The 16,417-nt window shown below is 43.6% G+C and overlaps 1 protein-coding gene across 2 annotated transcripts in view; it reads left to right on the forward strand.

Annotated features, from left to right (window-relative positions):
• The window catches only part of LOC124112180 (dual oxidase 2-like), a 47,335-nt gene that overhangs the window by 1,019 nt on the left and 29,899 nt on the right, over window positions 1-16,417 (forward strand). Inside the window, exons 2-6 of one of the 2 annotated variants that reach the window (XM_048381756.1) lie at window positions 3,109-3,207; window positions 4,585-4,668; window positions 10,465-10,626; window positions 12,307-12,494; window positions 12,973-13,177. In XM_048381756.1, the coding sequence (XP_048237713.1) occupies window positions 3,132-3,207; window positions 4,585-4,668; window positions 10,465-10,626; window positions 12,307-12,494; window positions 12,973-13,177 (715 nt within the window). In that variant the 5' untranslated portion in view covers window positions 3,109-3,131. Of the gene's footprint in view, window positions 1-2,946; window positions 3,208-4,584; window positions 4,669-10,464; window positions 10,627-12,306; window positions 12,495-12,972; window positions 13,178-16,417 lie in introns of those variants that run through there. The other variant, XM_048381757.1, reaches the window with a different exon arrangement.

A 16,417-nucleotide genomic window follows, 5' to 3' on the forward strand; every position in this document is an offset into this window, starting at 1 on the left:
CACATAACATGATTAGAACAATTCCCGTAACGGAGGCCCGCACAGATCAGAGGATGGATGGTGAACGACGTCAGTAATGACGCAAATTGTTCTTCCTTTTTAATGACGGATTGACTGTGTATGTTTTGGTTCATTGAGGTATGAATCGAAAAACCGATGTGAAAACTGTATGAATATGCGTACGAAAACATGTCAGCAGAAAGGAAATTTCCTCGACGCTTATTGGTATTCCCCGACAGTCAGTAGTCGAAAGTAGTCCGCTCAGGTGGGCGTGGCTTTTTTTCTACATTCATTGGGAATGCAGTAACACGTGGCCGATTCAGTTAATCAGCATACAGAAATACCAAGAACAGAACAAACATTTAAATATTCATCAATATGCATTATTCTCGTGCTTGCTCTTGGGCCTGTTCGCCATTGTTTATAAGAGACAGGTTGACTTGGTTGTGTTCTCTTGGTAGCAGGACAATTATTGTACCCCAAGGGTAATCATACTCCAACTAAACACTCTTAGTGGATCAGCCGTCAAAGGCGCCGCAATTCGTTGTGCGGAGTTGCGTCCCTTTGGCGTGTCAGAACCTGATGATCGTAGGTTCCCGGTTCGCCCTTACTATGTTGTTTTAATATTGAGTTTCACTAAAGTGGTAGCGCCTAAGACCTGAATCACTTCGGGATTTACTCCCACATCAAGCTGATGTAAGCAAATTATACTGTTCAAAGCGGGTTTAACCAACCTCACTCACTGCTGACGTTAAATTGTTTCAGAATGTTGACTGGTAATGTTATCATACTGGGTTAGCGTATATTAATATATTATCATAGAACCGGTCCAACAGCACCATGTCAGCACCATGTCTTAGACCGTCATCAATTCAGTCTCATACACTATGCTGACACGCTGTGTTATAACTGAAATCCTTTTCAAAGCGGCGTTAAAACAAACCCACTCACTCATTCTAGCGGGAACGCAACAATGAAAGCCACCACTGTAGGCCCAGGGCTGTTGGGTGGAGCGTGGGAGCTCCGGGCTGTCATTACGTCAGTGAGGCCACACCTTACCTTTACTTCTGTAAACAGATTAACCTCTGATAGGGCCGGTGCTGCATTGTTGAAGAAAATGTTAAATACAGTAAATGTTCACATATTAAGAATACATAAAACAGAGTCAGTGAATTACATGTTATACCCGTCGTTAAATCGGTGAAGTTGTTCGGTTTTTTATTTCCCACGAAAAAAAATTCTTTTCATTGTGGAGAATTTACTAAGGTGAAAAAGAACAGATTATGGCTCAACGTTTGGTTTTAAAGACTGACGGATGTGAGAAACTAGCAAGGTGTTCTAATAATGGCTGTTGGATGGAGCGAGTTAGCTCCGGGTTGTCATCACGTCAGTGAGGCCACACCTTACCTTTACTGCTGTAAACAGATTAACCTCTGACAGGGCCGGTGCTGCATTTATTTGTGTTTACTATATGGATAAAGACTGACCGGGAATATTCACCTGCTCCTTGAGTGGGTACATTCACCGGGTACATTCGTCGGGTACATACACCGGGTACATTCACCGGGTACATTCACCGGGTACATACACCGGGTACATACACCGGGTACATACACCGGGTACATTCACCGGGTACATACACCGGGTACATTCACCGGGTACATACACCGGGTACATTCACCGGGTACATTCACCGGGTACATACACCGGGTACATACACCGGGTACATTCACCGGGTACATACACCTGCTCCTTGAGCGGGTACATCGACCGGGTACAGTTGACCGGGTACACCGGGTAATTATACAGTAAATTGAAGTGTTCAGATATAGAAAACTTAAAATGTATTATGTGGCGAATGGAAATATTATTTTAATATATTAATTATATCACGGAGTTTGAAAGAAGAACTCGTGTTTACAATTTTATAACCAATGCGTTTGTAATGTTAATAAAAGACTTGCTACAGTCACATGGACGCATTGATCATTGTATGCTCAAATAGATTTCAGAAATTAGCAAATAAATGTCTATTTTGATATATACAGAAACCGAAAATGGCTTTGATCTCAAAGATTGTAGATATATTGTTATTGTACCTCGTGTTGCTGTCTAAAATCACGTGACCAATACCACACAACTCTGGTATTTGGGTCTGAAAATGAAAAAAAGAATAACAATCCTAATTATTTATTTAAAATCGTTAGTAATGTGTTTGCGCTCTCCGCGTGTGTGAGTACCTGTAGAATGTGGGCGGTATAGAGGTGGCCATATTGCATGGAACACTCAGCGTGAACTATAAACTACACTATAAACAGGGACAAGCGACTGTCAATATGCAGATACATTTATTCCAAGACGTGAATAATTCCTGTGGCTGACTTCTACGTGCGCCAATAAAACAGCGGTGTTTAGGGACACGTGATCGTGTTAAGTATTCATGAGCTAAGGTCAAGAGCCAAAATCTCGAGGGAATTAAGAATATGTAAATACAGTAAATGTTCACATATTAAGAATACATAAAACAGAGTCAGTGAATTACATGTTATACCCGTCGTTAAATCGGTGAAGTTGTTCGGTTTTTTATTTTCCATTGTGGAGAATTTACTAAGGTGAAAAAGAACAGATTAAGGCTCAACGTTTCGTTTCAAAGACTGACGGTTGTGAGAAAATAGCAAGGTGTTCTAATAATATTGTCCCTCAAGGGTATATGTGTAAATGTGCGAACGCTGACACACGTGACATCGTCAGCGTTCACCGTGGATACAAAAACATATTGGTGTATGTAAATGTTTACTTGAATAAACATGATTCGCGGAGAAAACACGGGTTCATATATTCACACGCGTTGAGCAATTGCTAACCGGACCCGGGTTCGGAGACCGGATTTCATACGTCATTGGATTTCTTGGATTCTAACTCCGGAAAACTTCGGCAATATCCGCCACGCGGGTCCGGGATGACCTGGAAGCGACGAACAGCTTGACGGGAGACAGCGCTCAGTTCACGGACTATTTGTTCGCGGCTTGAGACAACTTGACTGTGTGATGCGTCATTGTGTCTATAGGTGGTTAACGGGATAAGGGATTGTTTTGCTTTTGCTTACAGGTAAAATCCCAGGTACTTCGGAGATGAAGGACCACAGGTACATGCTACTAGACCCGATGCCTGTGTTGTGGATCTGTTTGAGTTTTCTTTTCTTTCAAGGTAAGCAGAAATGAGATATTATATCTGGTTTTATCCCTGCTGTCCCCATGACAGCCGGTCGTGTGTTTCAGCGGCAAGTGGGAATTAGTACCTGTCGCGTGAACTCTGGGTTTCTACTTCTGTATGCATGGGGAGGGACAGCGTTAGTAACACACTGGCATAAACATGACATAAACATGCCATAAACGCGACAATTCCTCCAAACTTTGAATCACTTTCTTAGAACAAGAAAACAAACATTCGCTCACGATGGATAAACATTGTCAATTTTTTAACGTTATTTTTATTTTGAGTGTTGTTTTATAATAAATAAGAGTGCACCATAGCACGATGTACGCTTCCTAATTAAAGAAATAGCTGTTAGAATTAATTGTTCAAATGTTTGGAACTATATTGTTGCTATTACATATTACTTATAAACTGGCCTCTTGAGCTTTTCGTACGACTTGACGTGCAGAAAAGACCACATCTACCTTATTTGACACATTTTGTCCCATCGGTCTATGCAGTATACATGTGTGTGTGTGTGTGTGTGTGTGTGTGTGTGTGTGTGTGTGTGTGTGTGTGTGTGTGTGTGTGTGTGTGTGTGTGTGTGTGTGTGTGTGTGTGTGTGTGTGTGTGTGATATTTGTTTTCGTATAATATGTATATGTTCCTCGTATCATATATGTCACCCACGTGATTGAACGATATTTAATATCAAAGGAAGCGACTTAAATAGGACACGGGGAGAATATATATATATATATATATATATATATATATTCTTCTCATGAGAAATGCATGTTTTCCCGTGTGATGTAGGTGTTTTCCGCATGTAAAATTCATGTATCCCAGTGTGATGTAGGTGTTATCCTCGTGAGAAATGCAGGTTTCCCGGTGTGATATAGAAGTATTCGTCATGGGAAATGCATGTTTCCCCGTGTGGTATTGATGTTATCCTCACATGAAATGCATGTTTCCCCGTGTCATATAGATGTTATCCTTGATGTGAAATGCATGTTTCCCGGTGTGATATAGATGTCATTCTCGTGTGAAATGTATGTTTCTCCGTGTGATGTGGAAGTTATCCTCGTGTGAAATGCATGTTTCCCCGTGTGATTTAAAAGTTATCCTCATGTTTCCCCGTGTGATACAGATGTTATCCTCGTGTGATATTGATGTTATCCTCGTGTGATATAGATGTTATCCTCATGTGAAATGCATGTTTCCCCGTGTGATATAGATGTCATTCTCGTGTGAAATGTATGTTTCCTCGTGTGATATAGATGTTATCCCCGTGTGATATAGTTGTTATCCTCATGTGAAATGCATGACTTCCCGTGTGACATAGATGTTTCCCCAGATGTGATATACGTGTTATTCCTTTTCTCCACAGGCACGAGCGGCGTGAACCTCGGCACTACCCAGAGGTTTGACGGGCTGTACAACAACTTGGGCAACCCCACAGACGGCGGAAGCAGTAAGTACAGGAACCTTTCTCACAAAGATTCCCCCTCCCAGTTATAGATTTAGAAGCAATAACAAAAGTAGAATTGTCATGACAACCTGATATTAATGGCCGTGTCGCTACCTCAAGGACCTCGTGACAGTCTCGCAGATACTAAAAAGGCACGTGACTAGACAGATCATGTTCATTTGGGTCAAACATGAACTGGATATCAAAGACATTGGTTCATAAACAAACTCATGAGATTCTATTTTCTATTCTCGCGTTATATCTGTGAAAAGAGAAGCCGAAATACAAAAAGTTAAATACTTCACAACTTAATTATTGTCAGGACAGCCAGCATACTCCGCGAACACATTTACCTGTGAGAAGATGAATTGTTTTTCCCGAGTATTGTCTGGTACAAAATATATGTTCTTTCAAACAAGCCATCAAACCTTCCCCCGCCCCTCCCCATGAACGCTCCCCCCACTCGAATTGTCTTCAGTTTCATCATTTCTTAGCAACGAATAACTTAAGTTACTCTACCATAACATCACACCCATATCATTTAATATCCCGTTAGGGGCGGTCGGGTAGCCTAGTGGTTAAAGCGTTCGCTCGTCACGCCGAACACCCGGGTTCGATTCCCGACATGGGTACAATGTGTGAAGCTCATTTCTGGTGTCCCCCGCCGTGATATTGCTAGAATATTGCTAAAAGCGGCGTAAAATCAAACTCACTCACTCACTAATATCCCGTTAATTTCTTAACATTTCGCTAGCTACATGTCAGACAGGAGTCAAACACGACGATTAGTATTTCCCTTAGATAAACAAGTATACGAGACGTATCTAAGTGGAACGAGCGTTGAAAGAGTCCCGAACACGGAAGTCAGTTGAGGGGAAGTCCCCTATTTCTCCTCGGCTGTTAGTGGGGGAAAAACATCCCTTGTGTTCCAAACCGTGATTAAGTACAGTTATATCGGGACATATGTATCCGGTATGGGGTCGGTGTACAGCTATGTGTCAGATAAGCTCCTTACAACAGTAAAAAACACCGCCGTAAAACACCCGCTCATGTTGTAATCAAACCAAATATCTGATTAGTAGTGATTACGCAGTTTGCCAACCGCGGGGTGGCACAGACGCCTTAAAAGCCTGGCAGAGTTATCGTTCTTGAAAAGATAATACCTGTCACTCCTAAAACCACAAACAGGTGTTGTCACCACCAACACTTCCGCGTCGTTGTTGCCGTTTATGGATAGGGTGCACCGAGGTTTTTTCATCTCTAATCCACGCCATGTGTTCCAAATGCACAAGTTACATTAACTGATAGCGCTTATTTGCTTCCATATTCAAGATCGGTTCCTCGTGGGCGAAATGGTAAACGGACCTCATTTGTCCGTAGGGAAATGCATTTAACTGAGAGCAAACACCAGTAACAAGAAACGTCTTACAAGATTACAGGGATTAGGATATCAACAAGATGACTATGTGAATGGAATAAATTCCCAAGTTGACATCGACAGCGGAATCTAAATTGAACTTTTTTGCCACATCCTATTCAATGTCTCACAGCAGTGTTTATCGAAATTGTTTTTAATTTATGGTTTAAGTTTTTTCAACAAATAAATATGTTTTTAAGTTTTACAGTTTATGTGACAAGATTATATTTGTTACGGATAGTTAAAGGAGACGAATATTTCCATAATGTTGATATCTGATGTAAGAAATAAACGACTCGTGGTCGTTGTTTATCGCACAAGAAAACACTACAGGGAAAGTTAACCCCTGGGGCTGCGCTCCTTTATCGTACGTTAAAAAACGACCACGAGTCGTTTATTTCTTACATCAGATATCAACATTATGCACAGCCTCTTTAAGGATGTTGATAAAATGTACAAGCTTTAAAAATATTTACCCGTATGTCAATAATGATGTCTCCCTCAATAGACTCCGACCTCAGCAATGTCGGACAATTCCATTTCATACACAGGTGGGTGTTTCCCGCATAGTCTCACAATCCTGACGTCGCTTACCTGTATCTTTTCTCCCAATGCCGATCGTCATAAACTCCCGGTTTTGGATGCGGTCGTTCGGCCATCGCGTTTATCTGCGTTGTCCTGCTACATCTATGGGGAACAACTCACTAGACACCTCTCTAAAAGTTAACGTACATCAATATACGACATCATCAAGTTGCGAGAGCATGTTCGAATCTCCAGAAATGACGTCATGATAGAACAATGTTTTATCGTGAAATAAACCACGCTTCGTTCTTCATTGTCCTTTGTGATTTATCGCCTTGCTTTCTTATATATTACTATATACAGGCGCGTGCTGTTTGGCAGAACCTTTGCTATGATGACCTGATATTTAATATTTCTAATAGTTTTTGTTGCATATTGTAACGTTTTCTGTTTTATATCCTTATTCTAAAACAACAATAAAAACGTGATTTATCACTATTTACGCTTGACTATGTAGTATTCTGTTGCTGTTGGTCTTTCCTTAAGAGTAAAATTATAATGAAACACGTCAGGTTCTCTTCCACTCTTCTGTTTATGGTAATTATGATGCGTGGAGTTAAAAGATGCACACACGCGTCTATAAATGCGTTATTTGGTTTATTGTGTAACGCCACCCCCAGCAACCCAGCTTCGTGATGTCAACTTTCAAACAAAATACAGGCAAACCAGTGATTGATAGTATGAGCAACGCCCCATGCCGTCGGGGTACGATGACACACATGTAGCTAAGTGACCGAGCCCAACACCCGATCCATTAGTCGCCCTTATGACCAGCATCTCCAAGACCTACATGCATTCTCCCTCGTTCAAGTGACTATGTATCAAATACGCATGATGTATATGGCGAAAACGACATAAGGATTTATAAAACGAGAAATGTATGTGGATTAACGCTACAGTTTCTTTGGGTCGTGTAAGTAATACCCACAAGAATCGCGTCACTTTGCAAAGCTTCTTTGTTTTGATTATCTGACCGCACACGAGTCATCAACGTTACTACTTAAAAAGATACACAAAAAACATGACACGCTCTGTATTTTATCACACACTGATGCCCCGGTTCTTCTAATCCACAGTGTCTACCGGCGATCTTCATCGCCTATGTCACGAACTTATATTTTTTCAAACCTGAATGACGTAATATACAACATTTTCTCCTGATTTAAATCCCAAATGTATAATTCCGAATAGCTAAGTCGACATTTTTTCTGAGTGAGTGAGTCAATGGATGCAGTAGAGGATGATAATGTAACGGGACCAACAGTGCCTGGAACCTGCCCGGGGAAGTCAAGATTTGTAGATAAACATCAGAGGTGCACAATCATTAGAGTCATTCGCGTTGACGTAACCGAATGTGAGAATAGAAGCTGATTTAGCATCATCTTATCACACGGACTGCGTAATCTGTTTATAAGCTCTGAACAGCTTGTCGTATTGAAAGACCACTATAGTGCAACGTGCCCAAGGTTATTGCCCTGGTTTATTGCCCATAAGCTTCATGAAAGTACCGAGATAGTCTATTTACCGTTTAGGAGACCCTTTAGCAGGGTAACGCCAACCCCTGACTTAATTATCTCGGGTTCGGTGGATGCATCACCATAAATTACAAGAGAAAGGTATCATCGGCTGTTTAACTGATGTCGGTGTCTGCGCCGAGGATGACTGTTGCGTCATTAAAGTATTTGCAAATATAAATCTACTCAAAGTAGTATCGGAGATGATGAGACGTAGCTATGTCTGCGGAAATATCAACTATGAAGCGTGATTGCCACAACGTGTGCATGCGTCGTTACTCAGATGTCTGACACATCTCACCTATAGCTTGATCGATTCATTGATTGGGTATCGCAAAACCTCTTTCTGTGTACAGTAGAGCTCTCGCTTGATCGTTTGATCATACTCCTAGGTATGTAAAGACATGAGAGGTTTGATCAAATTCCTTGTATGTAGAAATATGTGAGGTTTGATCACATTCCTTGTATGTAGAGGTATGAGAGGTTTGATCACATTCCTTGTATGTAGAAATACGAGAGGTTTGATCATATTACTTGTATGTAGAGATATGGGAGGTTTGATCACATTCTTAGGTATGTAGAAATTTGAGAGGTTTGATCACATTCCTTGTATGTAGAAATACGAGAGGTTTGATCATATTACTTGTATGTAGAGATATGGGAGGTTTGATCACATTCCTTGTATGTAGAAATATGAGAGGTTTGATCACATTCCTAGGTATGTAGAGATATGAGAGGTTTGATCACATTCCTTGTATGTAGAAATACGAGAGGTTTAATCATATTACTTGTATGTAAAGATATGGGAGGTTTGATCACATTTCTTGTATGTAGAAATATGAGAGGTTTGATCACATTCCTTGTATGTAGAGGTATGAGAGGTTTGATCAATTCCTTGTATGTAGATATTATGGGAGGTTTGATCACATTCCTTGTATGTAGAGGTATGAGAAGTTTGATCAATTTCTTCTATGTAGAAATATGAGAGGTTTGATCACATTCCTTGTATGTAGAGATACGGGAGGTTTGATCATATTACTTGTATGTAGAGATATTGGAGGTTTGATCATATTACTTCTATGTAGAGGTACGAGAGGTTTGACCACGTTCCTAGGTATGTAGAGGTATAAGGTTTGACAACATTATTTTAATGTAGAGATATGGGAGGTTTGATCATATTACTTCTATGTAGAGATATGAGAGGTTTGATCACATTCCTTGTATGTAGAGATTTGAAAGGTTTGACCACATTCCTAGGTATGTAGAGATATGGGAGGTTTGATCATATTACTTGTATGTAGAGATATGAGAGGTTTGATCACATTCCTAGGTACGTAGAGGTATGAGAGGTTTGATCACATTCCTTGTATGAAGAAATATGAGAGGTTTGACCTCATTCCTAGGTATGTAGAGATATGACGTTTGATCACATTCCTAGGTATGTCTAGTATGTATTTCAATGCACTTATCAGGTGGCACAGTGTTTTGAACAGTTTGTGGCCCTGAGAGAACGCAGTGTGAACAATCTGCCCGAGGGTCTTTCTCGGGTATAATGTGTGGAAAGTACCGAGATAGCCTACTAGTGTTAAAGAGACCCGACGGGAATGTCAGCTTAAGCCCCTCGCTTCATTATCGCAGGCTCGGTGAATGTAGGACTATAAAATGCGTTGTAAATTTATTCTAAACCACTTAACTAAACCGATAGCGCTATTTGCCGGGTTATAGATGGTAGGCCGTAGACAGTAGTGTGAAACAACAATAAACTCACTCACTCATTCTCTCACTATTTCCAGGTAACGCTCATTTCATTTACATTCACTCAGTATCGGTTTGAGAAACAAAATGGCGATGCTGTCAGGCTCGCTCCGTTGAGTCGGCACCCGAAGTTTACTGCGTGCACACGTCGATGTCTTCACGATCCATGTATCTGTGATGTAATAGGTTGGAGTGACAAAGATTAGTTCTTAGAATCAGGGACACTGCATACTCTAAACGCATGTGCTACTCATATAAATTTTCGTCAAGTCGGTGTTTCGCAAAATGTTTCACATATTGTCTTACATCAAAATTACACCGAGAACATTTCGAAATTGAACTCGGATCAGCAGACCAAGTGGGTCATTTAGTCAAAAAACATTTTCATGTTTATACATTTATCGAAAAACATGAAACTTACATACATACGTACATATTCTCACATGGAAATGATATGCTTTGGGACAGTCAGCTTTACATGCTAAAAACCCTACTGATAGTAACACATGGCATCCATCTTTGCTTCAGACCAGCCTCTGGCCAGGAACATCACAACCAGCTATGGTGATTTTACCTACATGCCGTCTGGCCAGGAGCGACCAAACCCTCGTTCCATCAGCAACGACCTGTTCAAGGGGGACTCCGCCATCGCTTCCTTCTACAACAGGACGGCGCTGTTTGCATACTTTGGTATGTGCATGATCTCAATCTGTACTGACAGCCCCCCATTGTGATGACGTTCTATACACATTCCAGTGTGTGTTGTAGTTGTGTAATCACATTCCAGTGTGTGTGGTAGTTGTGTGATCACATTCCAGTGTGTGTTGTAGTTGTGTGATCACATTCCAGTGTGTGTTGTAGTTGTGTGATCACATTCCAGTGTGTGTGGTAGTTGTGTGATAACATTCCAGTGTGTGTGTTAGTTGTGTGATCACATTCCAGTGTGTGTGTTAGTTGTGTGATCACATTCCAGTGTGTGTTGTAGTTGTGTGATCACATTCCAGTGTGTGTTGTAGTTGTGTGGTCACATTCCTATATGTGTGGAAGTTGTGTGATCACATTCCAGTGTGTGTGTTAGTTGTGTGATCACTTTTCTGTGTGTGTGTTAGTTGTGTGATCACATTCCTGTGTGTGTGGTAGTTGTGTGATCACATTCCAGTGTGTGTTGTAGTTGTGTGCTCACATTCCTATATGTGTGGTAGTTGTGTGATCACATTCCTATATGTGTGGTAGTTGTGTGTTCACATCCGTATGTGTGTGGTAGTTGTGTGATCACATTCCTGTGTGTGTGGTAGTTGTGTGATCACATTCCAGTGTGTGTTGTAGTTGTGTGCTCACATTCCTTTATGTGTGGTAGTTGTATGATCATATTCCTATATGTGTGGTAGTTGAGTGATCACGTTACTATATGTGTGGTAGTTGTATGATCACTTTCCTGTGTGTCAGGTATGTCGAGGTCATGGTGAATTATAAGATAAGACAATTTGATGTGTAGGTATACTGTATGGACAGATTTCAATTATCGAATAAACTGACAACGTTACGGCGTGAGTATCTATGCTTTTTTATATGTACATGTGCGTGGGGGTGGGGGTGGGCGGGTGGGGGGGGGGGGGGGGGGACACTTGGGGACATTTTAACGACAGGCATCCATAACTCTGCGTCGTGTACTTTCAACACTGCACGTGATCGCTGTCAATTTATGACAATCCTATATTGTCTGGAATCATGACAACTTAGAGTGAACATGGAAGCTGTCAATCAACGTGATTGACATGTTTTGTGATGAGACAGAATACAGGTGCCCTTGGTATATCTAATGATTATTAGGTGCGTTTGATAACATGTTGTCTCAATTTATAAATTAATAATTGTAAATCGAACGCCGACCCACAGAAACCCGTTATTGGTCAGTAAAAAAAACAAATATACCCCCTGTATGTAAGCAGACACATATAGGAGGTATATATTTTTTTATTGACCAATACCGAGTTGCCGTGCACTGACACTACAGTTTTGGGACAAGGAACTGTAAACCAAATAATTGAAAACAGACCTTGTTCCCCAAAACAAGTGTTTCGGTGTTTTTTAAGGATAGCTTTTATTGCCCGAAGTCAGTCGTGATACATTAACGTGTTGTGAGAGACGAATAGGTCGTCTCCTATTGGAAGATTCCGATAAATGGTACGACACATCGTATACGACACATCGTATACGACACATTGTATACGACACACTGTATACGACCCTGTATTTCCGGCTACCTTGTGTGGAACATATACTCACGCGGTTGAGTTTCAATCTCACTCACTCACTCTCCAGTTCTGTGAACACAGCAGTTAAAACAATTCTGTCCCTTCTTCCCAACAGGTCAGCTAGTACAGAGAGAGATCTCTGACACCGATGACGTCTCTTGTCCGGTCGAGATCCTTGAAATACCCGTTCCGCGCGGAGACCCCGACTTTGACCCCGAAAGCATAGGAGATAAGTCTATGCCTTATGAGAGGATTGCCTATGCTAGAAGTTCAGGCTATTCGCCCAACAACCCTCGGAAACAGGTACGATACATTGCTCCGGCCAGGGCTCTCAACTCATTACATAAAAAAATATTTAATTCACTTTCATTCTCACATATGTGCATTTCATTCCTTGAAATCTAATGAACCGCCATTGTTACATGCAAGTATCCCTTTCCACACTGTTGTATACTCCCCAGGTAGCTGAGAATGAAAAACTAATGTAGAATTATCCATTGGTCGGGGTTATAATAAATGTAGCGTCATGAGCATTTACTTGGTGAAAGGTATTTGGTGCGTTATAAAAGGACTTCTATTATTATTATTATTATTATTATTATTATTATTATCATCATCATCATCATCATCATCATCATCATCATCATCATCATCATTATTATTATTATTATTATTATTATTATTATTATTATCTCTGTAAAAGTATGGGAGTATGCGTCAATCTTAGCGCTAAGATCGTTGTATACAATAAGTCCCTAGTCATGCTTCTCACCCCCTGCAGATCAACAAGGCGTCCAGCTATATCGACGGCAGCTTCGTGTACGGCAGTTCCGTGGTCCGCACAGGCTACCTGCGAGAACACAACTCAGGAAAGCTGGCTTGCGAGGACAACTGGGGACGCTACCCCAAACTAAACAACATCCGACTGCCCTTCAAAACGTTCCCCGACTGGCAACAGAAGCTGGTTAACCCTGAGGAACTGTGGAGTAAGTGTTGATGACGGGGTCAGTACGGGGTTACAGTACTGTGCTGGGGTCAGTACGGGGTTACAGTACTGTGCTGGGGTCAGTTCGGGGTTACAGTACTGTGCTGGGGTCAGTACGGGGTTACAGTACTGTGCTGGGGTCAGTACGGGGTTACAGTACTGTGCTGGGGTCAGTACGGGGTTACAGTACTGTGCTGGGGTCAGTTCGTAGTTACAGTACTGTGCTGGGGTCAGTACGGGGTTACAGTACTGTGCTGGGGTCAGTTCGGGGTTACAGTACTGTGCTGGGGTCAGTTCGGGGTTACAGTACTGTGCTGGGGTCAGTTCGGGGTTACAGTACTGTGCTGGGGTCAGTTAGGGGTTACAGTACTGTGCTGGGGTCAGTACGGGGTTACAGTACTGTGCTGGGGTCAGTACGGGGTTACAGTACTGTGCTGGGGTCAGTACGGGGTTACAGTACTGTGCTGGGGTCAATACGGGGTTACAGTACTGTGTTGGGGTCAGTTCGGGGCTACAGTACTGTGCTGGGGTCAGTACGGGGTTACAGTACTGTGTTGGGGTCAGTACGGGGTTACAGTACTGTGTTGGGGTCAGTACGGGGTTACAGTACTGTATTGGGGTCAGTTCGGGGTTACAGTACTGTGCTGGGGTCAGTACGGGGTTACAGTACTATGCTTTGGTCAGTACGGGGTTACAGTACTGTGCTGGGGTCAGTACGGGGTTATAGTACTGTGCTGGGGTCAGTACGGGGTTACAGTACTGTGCTGGTGTCAGTACGGGGTTACAGTACTGTGCTGGGGTCAATACGGGGTTACAGTATTGTGTTGGGGTCAGTACGGGGTTACAGTACTGTGTTGGGGTCAGTTCGGGGTTACAGTGCTGTGCTGCGGTCAGTTCGGGGTTACAGTACTGTGTTGGGGTCAGTACGGGGTTACAGTACTGTGCTGGGGTCAGTTCGGGGTTACAGTACTGTGCTGGGGTCAGTACGGGGTTACAGTACTGTGCTGGGGTCAGTACGGGGTAACAGTACTGTGTTGGGGTCAGTTCGGGGTTACAGTACTGTGCTGGGGTCAGTACGGGGTTACAGTACTGTGCTGGGGTCAGTACGGGGTTACAGTACTGTGTTGGGGTCAGTTCGGGGTTACAATACTGTGCTGTGGTCAGTTCGGGGTTACAGTACTGTGCTGGGGTCAGTTCGGGGTTACAGTACTGTGTTGGGGTCAGTTCGGGGTTACAGTACTGTGCTGGGGTCAGTTCGGGGTTACAGTACCGGTTGGGGTCAGTTCGGGGTTACAGTACTGTGCTGGGGTCAGTTCGGGGTTACAGTACTGTGTTGGGGTCAGTTCGGGGTTACAGTACTGTGTTGGGGTCAGTACGGGGTTACAGTACTGTGCTGTGGTCAGTTCGGGGTTACAATACTGTGCTGGGGTCAGTTCGGGGTTACAGTACTGTGTTGGGGTCAGTTCGGGGTTACAGTACTGTGCTGGGGTCAGTTCGGGGTTACAGTACTGTGTTGGGGTCAGTTCGGGGTTACAGTACTGTGCTGGGGTCAGTTCGGGGTTACAGTACTGTGTTGGGGTCAGTTCGGGGTTACAGTACTGTGTTGGGGTCAGTACGGGTTACAGTACTGTGCTCGGGTCAGTACGGGGTTACAGTACTGTGTTGGGGTCAGTTCGGGGTTACAGTACTGTGTTGGGGTCAGTTAGGGGTTACAGTTGTATTGGGGTCAGTTCGGGGTTACAGTACTGTATTGGGGTCAGTTCGGGGTTACAGTACTGTGCTGTGGTCAGTTCGGGGTTACAGTACTGTGCTATGGTCAGTTCGGGGTTACAGTACTGTGTTGGGGTCAGTTCGGGGTTACAGTACTGTGTTGGGGTCAGTACGGGGTTACAGTACTGTATTGGGGTCAGTTCGGGGTTACAGTATTGTATTGGGGTCAGTTCGGGGTTACAGTATTGTATTGGGGTCAGTTCGGGGTTACAGTACTGTGCTGTGGTCAGTTCGGGGTTGCAGTACTGTGCTGTGGTCAGTTCGGGGTTACAGTACTGTGCTGGGGTCAGTTCGGGGTTACAGTACTGTGTTGGGGTCAGTTCGGGGTTACAGTACTGTGCTGGGGTCAGTTCGGGGTTACAGTACTGTGTTGGGGTCAGTTCGGGGTTACAGTACTGTGCTGGGGTCAGTACGGGGTTACAGTACTGTGTTGGGGTCAGTTCGGGGTTACAGTACTGTGTTGGGGTCGGTACGGGGTTACAGTACTGTATTGGGGTCAGTACGGGGTTACAGTACTGTGCTGGGGTCAGTACGGGGTTACAGTACTGTGCTGGGGTCAGTACGGGGTTACAGTACTGTGTTGGGGTCAGTTCGGGGTTACAGTACTGTGCTGGGGTCAGTACGGGGTTACAGTACTGTGTTGGGGTCAGTACGGGGTTACAGTACTGTGCTGGGGTCAGTACGGGGTTACAGTACTGTGCTGGGGTCAGTACGGGGTTACAGTACTGTGTTTGGGTCAGTACGGGGTTACAGTACTGTGCTGGGGTCAGTACGGGGTTACAGTACTGTATTGGGGTCAGTACGGGGTTACAGTACTGTGCTGGGGTCAGTTCGGGGCTACAGTACTGTGCTGGGGTCAGTTCGGGGTTACAGTACTGTGTTGGGGTCAGTTCGGGGTTACAGTACTGTGCTGGGGTCAGTTCGGGGTTACAGTACTGTGCTAGGGTCAGTTAGGGGTTACAGTACTGTGTTGGGGTCAGTTAGGGGTTACAGTACTGTGTTGGGGTCAGTTCGGGGTTACAGTACTGTGCTTTGGTCAGTTCGGGGTTACAGTACTGTGTTGGGGTCAGTACGGGGTTACAGTACTGTGCTGGGGTCAGTACGGGGTTACAGTACTGTATTGGGGTCAGTACGGGGTTACAGTACTGTATTGGGGTCAGTTCGGGGTTACAGTACTGTGCTGGGGTCAGTACGGGGTTACAGTACTGTGTTGGGGTCAGTTCGGGGTTACATTACTGTGTTGGGGTCGGTACGGGGTTACAGTACTGTATTGGGGTCAGTACGGGGTTACAGTACTGTGCTGGGGTCAGTACGGGGTTACAGTACTGTGCTGGGGTCAGTACGGGGTTACAGTACTGTGTTGGGGTCAGTTCGGGGTTACAGTACTGTGCTGGGGTCAGTACGGGGTTACAGTACTGTGTTGGGGTCAGTACGGGGTTACAGTACTGTGCTGGGGTCAGTACGGGGTTAC

The sequence above is a fragment of the Haliotis rufescens genome, unplaced genomic scaffold (genome assembly GCF_023055435.1).
Source record: "Haliotis rufescens isolate VD_foot unplaced genomic scaffold, xgHalRufe1.0.p SCAF_4, whole genome shotgun sequence".
Classification (NCBI taxonomy): Eukaryota; Metazoa; Mollusca; class Gastropoda; order Lepetellida; family Haliotidae; genus Haliotis; species Haliotis rufescens.